At 41.0% G+C, this 14,592-nt stretch overlaps 1 protein-coding gene across 1 annotated transcript in view; it reads right to left on the bottom strand.

The window, feature by feature from the left end:
* Positions 1 to 4,365: 4,365 nt before the first annotated feature.
* Positions 4,366 to 14,592, bottom strand: part of MKLN1 (muskelin 1) — a 97,344-nt gene continuing 87,117 nt past the window's right edge. Inside the window, exons 16-18 of the mRNA XM_050893086.1 lie at positions 14,391 to 14,493; positions 6,425 to 6,479; positions 4,366 to 4,680 (exon numbers count right to left, since the gene is read on the bottom strand). Of these exons, the coding sequence (XP_050749043.1) occupies positions 4,559 to 4,680; positions 6,425 to 6,479; positions 14,391 to 14,493 (280 nt within the window). The 3' untranslated portion in view covers positions 4,366 to 4,558. The remainder of the gene's footprint in view (positions 4,681 to 6,424; positions 6,480 to 14,390; positions 14,494 to 14,592) is intronic.

Genomic DNA, 14,592 nt, shown 5'->3' with positions numbered 1-14,592 from the left:
TCCGCTTTGGAAGGAGTCTCTTCTGGAAGAAGAAACAGCTGATGGAGACCCTGACACTCCTGGCTGCTGATTAAAGAAATACACAGATGAAGCTATCACAATCTCTTGCCACTAGCCCCATACCTCTGCAAAGAGCCTGCCCTCCTGCAAATAGGCAGGTCCAATTAATTTGCTTACTGACTCCTCAATCATTACATTTTCAGGCTAGGTTACTATTATCAGTGACCAAGAAGTTTCAGCAATTTAATTTAAGCCTGTCACTGCATCCTTACTCTAGTACAATCTTCATAAAGGGAAGCTTTATAGTATGCTCTTCAGGAAAGTTGCCTAATTTCACTCTAGTTGCCACCGCACAAGGCGAACACCTTAGAAAAGCCTTTCCAATTGGGTCTTCACAGACTGATTTTCCAAAATGAGAGTATGATTTTGCTAATTGATGTTCTGGTATCATCCAAGCCTCCAGCCTGGCCCCTGAGCAAGGGTGTACCTGTGTGCACACAGAGCCATCCTGGGCAAACAGAACCAAATCCCAGACATTTATTTACACAACTGAATAGGACTACCTCAACTACACATACAAGATGCTGTCCAGGGAAAGGGCAAACTAAACTTTTCCAAGACAAATTTCTCCTTCCTCATTATATTCAGCAAAAGGAAGAGATGCTTAAGAATAAATACATCACAAATGTTATCTTTAAAAGAGCCAGAAGAGAAAAACTACAACTAATTTCAATAACCGCTTTGCATCACCCTTCAGGTCTCCCCAGGATCAATATTAATTAATGGGATCCTCAAAAAAAAAGGGCAAGGTGGTAGCTATAGTCTCATCATTTTTAACATCATCATCTAAGCAGGTCCTTCCACCACCTGCCACATGAAAACATGTTGGGTCACACTGCGATAGCAGTACTTGCTTGGAGAAGTCATTTTGGGAGAACTCTTAAGGACTTCTGCCTCATGACTACTATGAGGGGTTGTATAAGACAAACATTAAGAAACTCACTTAATTCTGCCTAATCCAAGTGACCAAAAATCAAAACTGAAGGGCTTTATTTCTCTAGGAAAATGTACCACTTGATAGGAACAACTTTGCATAAAGAATAATTTCATGTTTTCCAAAGAGATGATCTACTGAATAATATTGTAAGGGCAACTATACTGAAGGCCAGTGTCAGTGAAGAACCAAACTCATGCATCTCAAAAGGTTTTTTAAAAAAAAGTTAAATCAGGACTGAAGTCTTGATGTCTGTATCAAGTTTATCCCACCCTGACTTCCTACAGCTTTAAAAAACATACCAGAACCTTGTAACTTTGGCTTTAAAGACCCCAGTCATCATAAATGAGTCCCTCTCTGACAAGTAATGATGCTTTCTTTTGCAATACCTTATTTACAAGTTAACACGATTTAGAGATAAACTACTGTCGTGCAAAGATTATGCAGCGTTAAACCCATACACAAAGTCACCTTATAATATAAGGTAACGGCAAATATAGTATGTTTGTCTTGTCTAAGCTAAAAAGCAGTCTCTGCTACAGCCTGCAAGCAATAAGGGTGAGCTTCGAAGACTTCTCACGTACAGCTTGTATATTTATAACATTGCATGCACTGGGCTGGGAAACATTTTCAGGTGGCTGTTTTCAGATCAGGTGGGTTTCTTTTCTGTTTGTACTTCAGTATTACTGTAATGATCACATCTAACGCTTTCCTGGAATATCACCAGGATCTTTAAAGATCTGCATGTAATTAAATTCAAACTCTCCCTGTAACTGCTTGTCAATAACAGGCTTATTTTGAAAGGAAATTTATACTTCACTGCTCAGAATTTTTAATTAGTTTTTAAATCAGGTAGTGTAGCATACACCAATGCAAAGAAATCATTTAATTTTGACTCCTAGCTTTAAGGACACAGAACCAGGAAAGACCCTTGGCAAAGCCACAAGAAACCTTCACTTTGGATTAACCTCTCTGGCCACAGGGTGCCTCTGCTGCTCAACAAATACTCGGAAGCTGAGCAAATAGTTTCTGCTGGTTAATCACCAGCTGTAATCCATAAACTGTACTCCTGCGAGCTGCAATCGATCTGCTCAGGATAAAGGTAGGTCAATATTTGATCATCCTGAAGTGCTCTCATTAGCTGGGATTGTCAGTCCTGCAGAAGCAATGTTCACCTCGTTCAGACAAATCATTCATTCACGCTATGCTACAAAAAGCTGAGCCAGGCTGTCAGGCTCCACATGCACCCCCGACGCAGAGGACAATGAGTTTCGATCGAATTTCTATAACACAAATCAAGCCTGACACGATGCACTGCTCAGCACCAACGCCATTCACAAAGCTTTTGGCATTCCTAAACCTCCGCTGCCTGCTCGCCGGGGCTCCTCAGTCTAGTTGTATCTTTTGGGTTCAGCCTCAACGTAGTCATTGAAGGTGTACATGTAAAAGTTGACGAACAGCTTGGCTGGTTAGAACACTGTCACAAAAAGCAATTAATCATCTGACTGAAGTTGGAGAGTACACAGGCAGCGAGATCAAGTGATAAGGGAGCACGACAGCACTGTAGTTTTAAGGACTAGAGAGCTGCAGCATTTTGGCTGGTTGCATTAAAAGTGCTCAATTCAATCTCAATGGAGACAACGCCTCAATCGGAATATTCCCCCAGTACAGCACCGCCGGTATCTACATTCGTACCATATAAGCTCTACTTTAATTAGTTAACAAAGCGTCAGCAAAGGTAGCACATCGTAAAGCCTAGCAGTGACGTAAAACTTTCCATGTCACTGGAAAAAAAAAAATGCAATGTTTCAAAGAAACAATTTAATCAGATTTCATCTACTGCACTATGTACTGAGTGGATTCCTTCACAGACATCTAATTTGCCATCCACTGAAGCATACAATGTCTAAACAGCCTCAAGTTACAGGTTGCTTAAAAACACTGTATTTGTATAGTCCTCCCTGAAGACAAAGCAAAGCCCAGCCTCTAACATACTGTTCCTTCCTAAGTGATTGAATGCTAGTATGAGTTTTTAAATTTATTTCTAACATACCAGGACTACAAAAGTCACACAAAGAACATGACAAAGAGGCAATACAATGCAATCAAAGCAAGCAGACACTCGAGCTCTGAAAAAGACACTTCACTAACTCTTTATTTCAAGAGTCCAAATCATCTTTGCACACACAAGACTTCCATCAAGTTCAACAGGAGTCATGTAGCCACAGTGGGTGCAGCAATGATACCCTACTGTCATGAACATTTCTGGACATAAAGCTTTGCAGTCTCATATAAATATTTACATCTGCCAGTTTGTACTGAATGCTCACTGACACCGAATGCGAAAAGTTTCTAATGCTGGGTATGCGTATCCTTCATTCCACTTCATAGTGCAGCACCAAGCCCTTACCTTTTTTATAAAGAAAGCTTTCAGCGAGGAAGAATATATTTTCTATACATATGCATGAGCTTGCTTTCAAAGAGATTTATGCTGAAAAGGCCTCCCTCACATTCAGATCTAGGTCTAAAATGCATTTAAAAGTGAATGAGCTGCACTATGTAGGAAGGAGACAGGCTGTTTGGAGCAATCCTCTTTACATTTACACATTGACAAACGCACACAGAAGCATAGGTGCATGTAAACGAAGACAATCTGCTTCAGAAACCCTACACCCAACCCAGAGTCAGGTTGCAGAGGTTGGGTGTGCGTGTGGTGGAAGACCCAGTTCTGCCGGGCTCGTGAGGACCTGCACGGTTTCTCATCAGAAGAGCACAGCAGGGAAAACAGAACAATCCCTGAAAAGGGGTCTGTGCAGGTGACGACTGCACTCCCGTTTTCCAATGGTTTCTCTGAGGTTCCCACTTGCCCATCAGGTTTAAGTGGAAGGCTCCAGAGAACAGAAGATAGTAACGTAGGTATTCAGGTTTAGATCGGGTATCAGATGCAATTAGACACTACTGTCAGCCCGATTCTGGGACAAGGAGACAGATAATTTGTAACACGTGCTCCCCTTCACATGACACTGCGATTACAAGACTCAAGACACATACATTACTATTACCTCAACGCGTGCCAGTGTCCTGCCGCCAAGTTATTCAGCTGCTGAGGATGGAGTTGTACCATAAAGCAATATATCATGACTAGCTACAAATGAGCAAAGAACAACCTCCCCCCCTTTCTCACGAAACCCAAAATAAAACCCCATCATCTTTAATTCCAGACAACCCACAAATCTCGATCTTCCCCTATAGGCAAAAACGATCACTGCGTGATTGGGTTTTATTTTTTTTTTCTTTCCCCCCGCCTTTTCATCTTACATTTGCTAACTCAAAATCCAAAGTCAGAAAAAATATATATATTTAGTCGGAAGTACGTCAGTTACATTTTATTAACCTACTCCAAGGGAAAAGCTTCAGGGATTCACCATACAAGTATAAAACCCCTTTCAAACACCTAGGGGTTACTATATTACTTCATCCAAGCAGTCAATCAATGCAGTAAAAAAATTAAAATACTGAAAATGGATGCTTTTCCCCTCTTCCACGTGTCCAGTGATCGCTCCGTTACAGCGTGATGAGGTCCACCAGGTTGCCTTTAGGAGGGGTCATGTTGTCTGGAAAGAAGTTGACTAGTGTATCAAACAGCTGAGTTCTCTGCGCATAGGTGTGGTCAACATCTGAAAATCCTGAGGGAGGAAGAAAAGGGGAAAGCAAGTCAGCGCTCACTACTTTAAACGCTCAGTTTAGCTGTGGAATATGCCAGTTGTCCATTTTGGACAGATGTTAACTGTTTGCCACTTCTGCCTGAACTAACAAGGCTGCCAGCTCTCCGTCCCACTACTATGAGCATATACACGCAGAGATCACGTCACCGCAAGCCAACGCTGCAATCAAAATGCCATAAAAAGTAGTAAGCAAACGGCTGTCAAGCTCCTTGACAGTCCTGAAGAAATGGGGGAAGCAAGAGTCCTCAGGGGACTGCTCTGATGTCCCAGAAAACAAAATCTGGGTAGCTATTTTTATTTGGTGCCTCATTTCTTCTGTCCTCAGACTTTCCTCATTATCTTCGCTACTGTCTTAACCAGAACTAGTACTTGTATTGCTTGCAGTTTTTCTTGAGACAAGCTCTGCTGATGGTAGGAGTCCCAAGTCAGAGCTGCTATTTAATCCCTGGACTTGCACCGAGGACCCAGGCTGCATCTTGGCACAAGGCTGCTTTGCAAACTAGTTTTGTGAAGTGCTGCCTCCCAACAGGGGAGGGTTTAGTCTGTGGCAGAAGCATTGTTTATCCAAATCCCCATACTTAAACCATCAACAGCAAGAACAATAGAGCGGGCATACAACAATTTCCTCTGCTTTGTATTACTTCAATCACTGGTATCTCAAAGGAATGCTTTTTAATTCAGTGAACTCACCCTTCAGTTAATCAAAGTCAACCAAGTTAATCAAATCAAGGAGGGCTTGGTTTTTTTTTTTATTTTAAAAGCACCACTTGATATATGTATCCTCCTATCTGTTAAAGCCAACCTCTGAATAAAGTATTGTATTGTGTCCAGAACTAATTCATCTTTTAGAACACTTAAAACTAGGGGAAAAAAAAGGCAACTTTCTGAAACTTGGGTTTTCTTCCTTTAAAAAATTCATCTTATAGCATCAACTAGATAACATCTTCCAAACCACACAAGCTCAGCAGAGCTTCCTCATCCAGCAGGGCAGATAGTGCAGTGGGCTTTTTCCTTCCCTCAATTCCTTAGATTAGGAATTGTGCGTTCATCAAAAACTGAAGTCATCCATGCTCCTACAGTAACTTGAGGACAACACATCATTACAAGAATGTAAATTATGCCTATAGCCTTCCTATAGCTTGCCCAGGATTACTCTCTCAACTGTTTAAAAGAGTTAACGGGACAGAATAGTGAAACAAATTATGGCTTTGGCTCAGACCTCCTGTTTCCAGCCCTACACGCCACTGTTTTCTTCGCTCTTGACATTCTGCCCAAAGAACTAGTTTTGCAAAGAACAGAGCGAACCAAACTACTCCAGGAATTGCAGTTATCACAGCAAACAGAGCTGTAGCCATGCTGTGAGATTCCAAAGTGACATGACAGGAGGTGCTTTATTCTGAGCAAAGCTTCTGTTTATTTGGGTAACAGTGAAGCATCAGATGTAATAAAAGACACAAAATGATCCCGGGAGGCATGGGTTTAAAACCACTGGTGACAGATGTTTTAAATATGGGCTCGAGGCATTGGACACTGGTCGTTATAAATAATCTCTCAAATGTTTATGTAGTGGCACTTCGCATATTCAAACCAAAAAGGGCCTACAACATTCGTATGAACTATAACGTTTGATATAAAAACCAGTAGAAACGAACTAATTATCGGAGGGAACATACTTAGTATAATTCTTCTGATACACAATACTCACCAAGAGTGGTGAAATCCGAGCCAGACTTAAATAATGCTGAGGCAAGAAGCTGAAACTGCAGAAGAGGAGGTGGAGGGACAAAGAAAGTAAAAAACAAAAGTGTTATTAACTGCACAGGAAAAAACCCAAAAGATTCATAGAAGTCCAAGTGGCTTTAGAGTTGCTGGGTTTTCTTTGCACAATCCTTAGAACTACTGTGCCATACATACGAATAACAGCAGCAGACACTTTCATATGAGCAATACAATTTGTCGCCTTGGCAGAGCAAGTTGGGTGGTTTTTCCTAGAATTAGAGCAACGTTGATGCAGTGAAAGGTACTTGACTGGGAGCCCTAAAACCTGATTTTTTTATATACATTTTTTGCCTCTCTGGCAGATATCACAGCACAGAAGTAAGGTAGAGACTCTTCCACACAACAACATTCCCAGGGATGAAATTGGTACAGTCTCAGCAAGCTAGGATTAGATGGCACGAAAACAGGGTAACTGCTGCCGTGCAGCATGAACTTCTTGAACACAGAGAAAGCTTTAAATGGCAACAACCTTTCTGAACTGCCAGAGAAGCTCGTATCACAAGTTTAAAGCAATATCCTTTTAACTAAAAAAAAAGTTCTTTGCTTGGGAACATCAGAATCATGAGTAAAAACGTTTTAAGTAACACATTCATGGTTTTATTCTCCCTTAATGTCTTACTGATAGACAGCGAACACAGTATCTTCCTCTGCCCCCGGCTGCTCTTTTCAGTTACCCACGTTGCAGCAAAGCTTAGTGCTTTGTCATGTTTCCTTAAAGAATTAGCCGATCCCTTAAAGGCTTGTAATCTTGTGTCTCCTGTCTGTGTGTCTTTACAGCACACAGCCCGAAGGAAAGAAGGGGGAAAAAAAACAAAACAAAACAGAAGAGAAGCAAATATGTTCTGGGAAGGAGTGGGAAGAACAGCCAGGAATTACATATCCATCAGTTTAATTTCATTTTCAAGAAAAAAGGGGAACACAGACAATCTGCAGGCATCTAGGAGTGGAGGTGACTAGTAGCAGCCAATGTGGATTTGGCAACAACAAGTTGTATCACATCAATCTGATTTCTTCTACAACAAGGCAGCAGGCCCTACGGATCGGACTTGGCAATAGACATTGTCCATTTTGACTTTCATAGGACTTCTGATGCTTTTATATGATACTTAAGGCAAATTATTGAGGCATCACCTAGATTAAGCTAACAGGGAATGGCAAATAGGCCAAATAACTTTACTGTGGGTAGCCATCAATGGTTTGACATCAAAATGGAGCCATGAATCAGAAATGATTCATCTGAGCCCCAGGGTCAGCATCATGCTGGGTTTTCAATGATAACCTGCTTGACAGAACAGGACACGTTCACCGAGTCCACAGACCTTACACCACGCTCAGACAGACTGCCAGCATGGTAGCAGACAGGCTTCAGACTGTTCTTCCATTTCATCCAGCTTATAACGATGGATCAAGGTGCAATTTACTAGGGCCAAGTGCAAATCAACATAAACAGAAAAAATCAGCTATACAAAACAGGTTGGGGTACACAGGCTCTGTAAAAATGCATTTAGGAATTATAATACAGCAGTATCACCCTATCGCAAAAATGATAGATGCTTAGAAAATGCATGAAAAGGAGTAGGATCTTCAAATAAATCAAGTACTCCTGCTGTTATCAAGGCTCGTAAGTCTCATCTACAAGAAGGTAACCACTTTTGGATGCCCTGTATCAATTAGCAACATATGAGGAAAGCACTAGAAAAAAATCAAGTGGTCTGAAAATCAAGCTCTATAAAGGAAGTTCAAAGGAGTCAGGGTTGCAGAGCCTCCACAGAAGAATGTCCAAGGACGAAACTGCAGAGAGTCACAAATGTAGAAGGCCGCTACAAAAAGGTAAATCTACAACTAAGTGCAAGAAGCCACAAAAACACTTCAGCGAGATCAGTTTCAACATGCCATCAAGAAAAAAAACAGTCTAAAATAAGGACTGTATTGCGCCAGAACAAGTTTGCATCGTTTGGGGAGGCTATCATGTGAAGCCAGCACTGGAGGTATTTAAGAACAGGTTAGAAAGATACAGGATTGATAAACTGCAGAACAGGGGGAAGAGGTTGATTAAGTACCCTCTTGAGTGCGAGGTCTGGTTATATGAAATCAAAAAGGATTGCAATGCTACACGTGTATTTCACTGCTAGCGTAACTTGTAAGAGTTGCTTGGCTCCAAATCAGCAACGTACTTCAACAGATGCCCAGCACAAACAGCTCCAAAAGCTCCAATAAAACTGGTGGCTAAATCTGTGCTGCTTCTGATAGCAAATGCCATGTCCTGGCCATCTTTCCCTCCTACACAATTGCCTTACGGGCCTGCTGCCAACTGCCTGGTAGCACATGAAGCCGGCTATGCCGGGACAAAGCGGATGCCACATGCTTCAAGGGGTTCCCTTGCCTCCCTCAGCAACGCCGGCAGCCATCCTGCTGTAAAGAGAAAGCAAGCCATGCTTGAGGCTGGGTCTCAGGATGCCCAGCTAAGAGACCATATAAGCAGGATCCAGCCAGTAACTCGCTGAACTGAGACCAAAAATCCGTTGAAGAGACCCTCTGCCAAGTATTCCAGCCTCATCTGCACTAGGCACGATGGATTTTCACGGCTACGAGTTTCTTTCCAGCTTTGTGGGGAAGGGGTATCTTGTCTCCTTCACTGATGACACTGCACTTCAGTTAACCTTGAGATTTGTTGTTTGTTTGTTTTGAAATTATATTTTATGTATCATCTCACATTTAAAAAGCACTTTCTGACAGAAAAGTCAAGCACGTAAGTTAAGAACATCAGATACGGACAGCACTGAGCCTAAGCTGGTTCACTCTGCATTTGCATTACAATGCCAGCTAACAGTATGACGTTCTCCCAAAGGACCCCTACTTTTTTTCCAGTGCATAGGACGGTTACTGCTTACTCAAGATCAGATCTCCTACACACCGTTCACAGCATATATCCAATACAGTATTTTCTTCATGAAGTGCAAACTCTGCTCTAAAGGAGGAATTAATTCCTTCATCAGTTTTTCTATCATATTAATTATCACAACAGACAGCACTTCAAATTCTGATTAATTTTTGGTCCCCTATTTGAAACTATCAGAACCTGATTTTTCAAAATACATAGTATTATGCAGCAGCTTCTGAATTCACTTGCAGCCAGAAGAGCAAAGCCCTCAAGCAAATCACACCTCAGATCTCTCCCATCAGGCACCAGAATGAAAGACCCAATTAATGACCATCTAGGAAAAACTATTTGCTTAACATTACATAGCAAGTCTGTTAGAGAGGCAGGACCAGAATTCAATTATCCAGCAGAAGGATCCAACTGCTTTAATCACACCACCACCCATTTTCTTCCGACGATCCCTCTGGTTCACTGGCTTCATCCATTCCAAATTAAGCCTCCATTCAAAAGACAACAGTTCCCTTCATTACACAATTAACTTCTCTCTCGGAGATCCAACCCACCTTCTGAACTGAGGCAGGGATTCCTTAGTGATGTACCTGAGTTATGTATCTGGTTAACTACTATAAGGTTATATTAGTTATATATATAACTAATGCACCAGATGTATCTGGCTAACTAATATAAGGTTAACTAATATAATCAACAACATTCAGAGAGGTCAAATTAAGACTACATGGGTAATATTAATTCTGGTGTTTTCCATCTTATAACCTTCATGTTTCCAACATTATTGTTCTTTTATCAGTTGCGTGTACTTCATCTAGGTTTCTACCTACAGCATAAAAGCAATTCTGCCATGTGGCAACCACTGCAAGTTTTAGTATATTTGCCACGCACCTCTGCCTTTTGCACAAATGAAATGGTTAACACTACGGGGGAAATGAGTAACTCCTGTTTGGGATACCCGGCAGGTTGTATGAATCAGACGTAATTCCTCCTCTGTAATGTCTGTACGGCGAGTGCTCAGATCACAGTGTCAAACAGTTTCTCAGCTTTGACCAGTTCTGTTGGGATGGTGCCTCGTAGCGTAGGCTCAAAGAAGCAAAGAGAGGCTCAAATTCTTTGAGGACGGAGCCGTCACTAGCTGAAGTTGGGAAGGCTGAACGCTGTTTTTGTAAAGGCTCCTTGGCTCCAAAGCCTCTGCTCCTGCAGCACTCAGACTCTGAGGCTTTACAAAGAATCACAGCAGGACACGAAGAAGAGAAGCATGCTTTTCTTAGCTCCTTCCTAGAACTATTTTTCCCATTTGGGCTTCAGTTTTCCCAGAAATATCAGTCTAATGCAGACTCAAACAATACTTTTGGGCCCCGCTGGCTTTATCTGGCAAATTTATTAAGACAAGGTCTTAAGAATGGAAAGTATGAAGCAGCCTTGAACAGGGGCATCCAGCCTCAGTCTACAAGCTAGTCAGGCTTCAAACTGGCCTCCACGTTCTTGCTCTTTCTCCTACCATGCTCCAAGAAAAACATACAAAGTGCAAGTAAAACTTGCAGTATCTGTTTTACAGCGATCACGGGATCGAGCTTCACCAGTAGTTGAATCTCAATGTACAAAATCATCTTACTCTCCTTGACTCGGACAGTGCTGGCCATTTTTTGTAGCGTCTTGTTTTCTTCTATAGCCCACTAAGCAGCAGCAAAGTTCTCAGTAGGATTACTCCAGTGTTCAAGGAACAATACCTTTAGCCTTGTACATGATCTATTGATGTTTTTGTGCTTTAATAGCACCTGCTTTTTCCTTGACATAAGTACAAAACTTGGAATTCATTTTGATCTTCTATTTTGACCATCCTTTTATCTTTAAAAGCCTCTAGGTGTAAACTACCACCAAATGCACATTTGTGTATATGAAACAGAAGAACACTCATGCCACCAGGAATTTTTCCACCAACAAATGCCAGTCTCTTAATACAACTTTAATCTCTCCATGAACTAGAATACATGGACAAACTTCCATGTGCTCTGGGGATGTGCCCTCCTTTACATACAGTGTCAGAGCTATTAATCTACAGCCAGTAAAAAAAAAAAAAGGATTCACTGATTGGAAAACACTGAACTAACTGAAGAGGTTTAAGCAATTTCAAGCAGAATCACAGTTAGAGAACTGGATCTGCATTTGTGGGCAACAGCAGAGACAGAGCTGGCATACAGCCTGTGGCTACTAAAACAAGCACCCATGCAATACCTGTTACTTGCAGGCATCTACTTCACTTTAGAATAGTAAAAAAGGAAATAAAACTATAATCCTATTAACACCCTAAAATTCACAACAAAGGAATGAAAATCTGGGGCTATGTTCCTACTATCAATCATTCATGCTACTTTAAACAAAATTGGTTACTAACACCAAAGTGAGTTTCGAGAACAGTCTGTTTATTTTCTTTGGCATCCAACTGAAAACAGCTGAAGAGACTTGCCTAACTAAGTTGGAAGAAATTACTTCTATTCTAAAGCAAGTAAGCCTTACCTCAAAGTGAAATTCTGCTTGTAATGTTATATAACACTACCCATATCTCAATCCATAAAACACGAAACCATATAGACCAGTCTCCAAGAGAACTGTAGCACAAAGTTGGGGATAAACCTATTTAGCTTGGTCCTTCCCAAATTTAACAGTTGCCCTAGAAAGAGGAAAAAGAACAGGCAGAAACCAATTCCCTTAAGATTTGCCACACTAAGAAGCCTTACAACATTCAATGGCTGCAGCCAGCACGGAGCAAGCCGATCAGATATATAGCCTCTGATATTAATTAAGACGATCTCAACTACAAATAAAGACAGAGTAGGTAGGTGTCTGGGCTGAGATACACAAACTGGTGCTTGAAATTTGATACGGAATCCAAAAAGCCTGCGTCAGTCCTTTGGAAAGCATAAGAGCTATTTGAAGATGTAATGCCAGAGCAAAAAGCCAACTCAATGTGATAACCGGAAGGTAAATTGACGTCAACTGGAAATACACCCAGTCAGTACCAGTGCAGTAGCTGGCTCTGTGCCATATACCTGGCAGATCTGTTTCAGTGTAAAAAGCTTTGGAAGTTAAAGCTTTTTGACCAGCACAATTTAAAAACAAACAAACAAACCCAAACAAAACAAAAAAACCCTAAAAAACCCAAACAAAAACCAAACAAAAAAGCCTCCCAGAAATTATCAAATTATTTTAGGAGACCACTGGAACAGAAGCTTTAATTCTGCTGAATGGTCTGTGTTGATCCGACAGACCAGCACAACGGACAGAAGCTACTGAATTTTGTTCGGATCGGGCATCAGGCCTGCAGAGAAAGAATTCACAATATATTCACTCAGCTGGATTGAGCTACCTAAGCTCATACGCTAGATCATTAATGTGCAGAACACTAGTATGCTCTATGAAAAGGAATATTTTTTTTAAAAAAAAACATTTTATTCTATTTCTACCTTGTACGATAAAGCTACTACTTTTCCCCAAAATCTCAGAGGAGCCCATGCAGTCAGGTAAATTCTTCATTCTTACAAGGTGGACAAGTTAAATACTACACACTGAACTGGGAAAATCAAATGTAGACTATTAAAGGATTTCCTGTGCCAGATGTGCACAATGTGCAGCCTTTATGGCAGTTCCTTGTTGTGTGTTACAGGTTATTACAGGTTCAAACAGGAAGAGGAAAGTGCTACCACACCGGGAAGACGGGGCATAATTGGGCTGAGCCCCCTTGACGCATGCTGCGGGGGGGGGGGGGGGGGGGGAAGAATCTCCTTTTCTACCTGAAGAAAAGCACGATTATCTGTTATTTGTCTTTCCTATGCTAGAAATGGCTAGAAAGGATGTGAAACTACTTGATATGGGACAATTTAAATGAGAAACTGTCCAACAGAGAACTTGCAGGCACAGCACTTAAATGTTTTATTGGATCAGATGTTTATAAAGGCTAACCAGAATTTATGACAAATGTGATTGGTTCCAAGATCCTAATATGAGTAAATATTTTTTCCTTAATTCTTCTAACCCTGCAATTCTATACTGTGCATATGCAAGAAGCATATTCTCCCCCAAAAGCTTTTAGTGTCTGTATAATGATCTTTTCTTTATCTAAAGTAACAAGTTAAAACCACCAGATTAAGTGATTTAATCCAGAGACTCCGCATGGAGTAACAGCGCCCATTCTCCTATTGCGATTTTATAAAAGGAGCTGTCGAATCACCTCCAAAGTCATTAACACAAGAAGAGAGTAAGAACCATGGTCTCCTCTTCCTCATCTACCCGTCAGGAGTTGAACGCTTGTACGTGTAGCTGGCTGCCCCAAGTTCCACGTGGAAATTAACGGCAGAGTCAAATCAACCACCTTATCTGACACTTCTCACTATTTCTTTAATCCTTTTTGTAAAGCGACACGTACAGCAGTAATGGAATCAAAACAGGAAATGGGAACAAATTCCTGGAACAAATAAAAGAACATGCCTACTGGATAATATTCAAAAGGCAGAGGAAATAAGGTTTTAAGGTTAGCAGGCAATGTATATACACAATCTACTTCCAGAAATACTTATCATCTAGAGAAAAACCTCTTTCCCTCCTCCAGAGCTATTTAATATGGACAAGCCAAAAGGTAGCGTGAATAAGAGTTTCTATTCACTTTCTACCGCACAACCAACTACAGACTCGTGACATTTCAGAGAGTTTACATTTCAATTAAAGGTCCCAAAATACACACCAGTACGCTGGAATTAAAACAAAGGCCTAGTCTTTACTATTATGAGTACAAAAGCTATTTTATCTAGAACTGCAGTTGTAAAATGACTGTTTCTAAAGCAGTATGACCTTTAGTGCAGAGAAATATACGATATAGCAAAGTGCCATGCACCTGTAGAGCTTTTTCAAGCTGAATAAAAACAAGGTTTAAGAGGCTCAAAACTTTCACATGAGAACACAGTTTCATTTCTTTATAACTAAGACAAAGATCGCTCATCGTTACCTCTTTTGTCTCCTCAGGGTCTGAGTGATCCACAGTTACATACAAATCATTCTGCAGGTACTTCAGTGCACTAAGAGGGTCAGTCTGAGCTTTTTCTTCAAACCTGCAAAGAAGAGACAGAAAACTTGAGCACAGCCATCTCCTTCAGGACTAAGTACTACTATTTCTACAAAGAGCAAAACTCGTCTAACAAAACCTTCAG

This window comes from Gymnogyps californianus, chromosome 1 (genome assembly GCF_018139145.2).
Source record: "Gymnogyps californianus isolate 813 chromosome 1, ASM1813914v2, whole genome shotgun sequence".
Taxonomy (NCBI): domain Eukaryota; kingdom Metazoa; phylum Chordata; class Aves; order Accipitriformes; family Cathartidae; genus Gymnogyps; species Gymnogyps californianus.
Note: the sequence above shows the minus strand (reverse complement) of the source record. Positions and strands in the feature narration are given on the sequence as shown.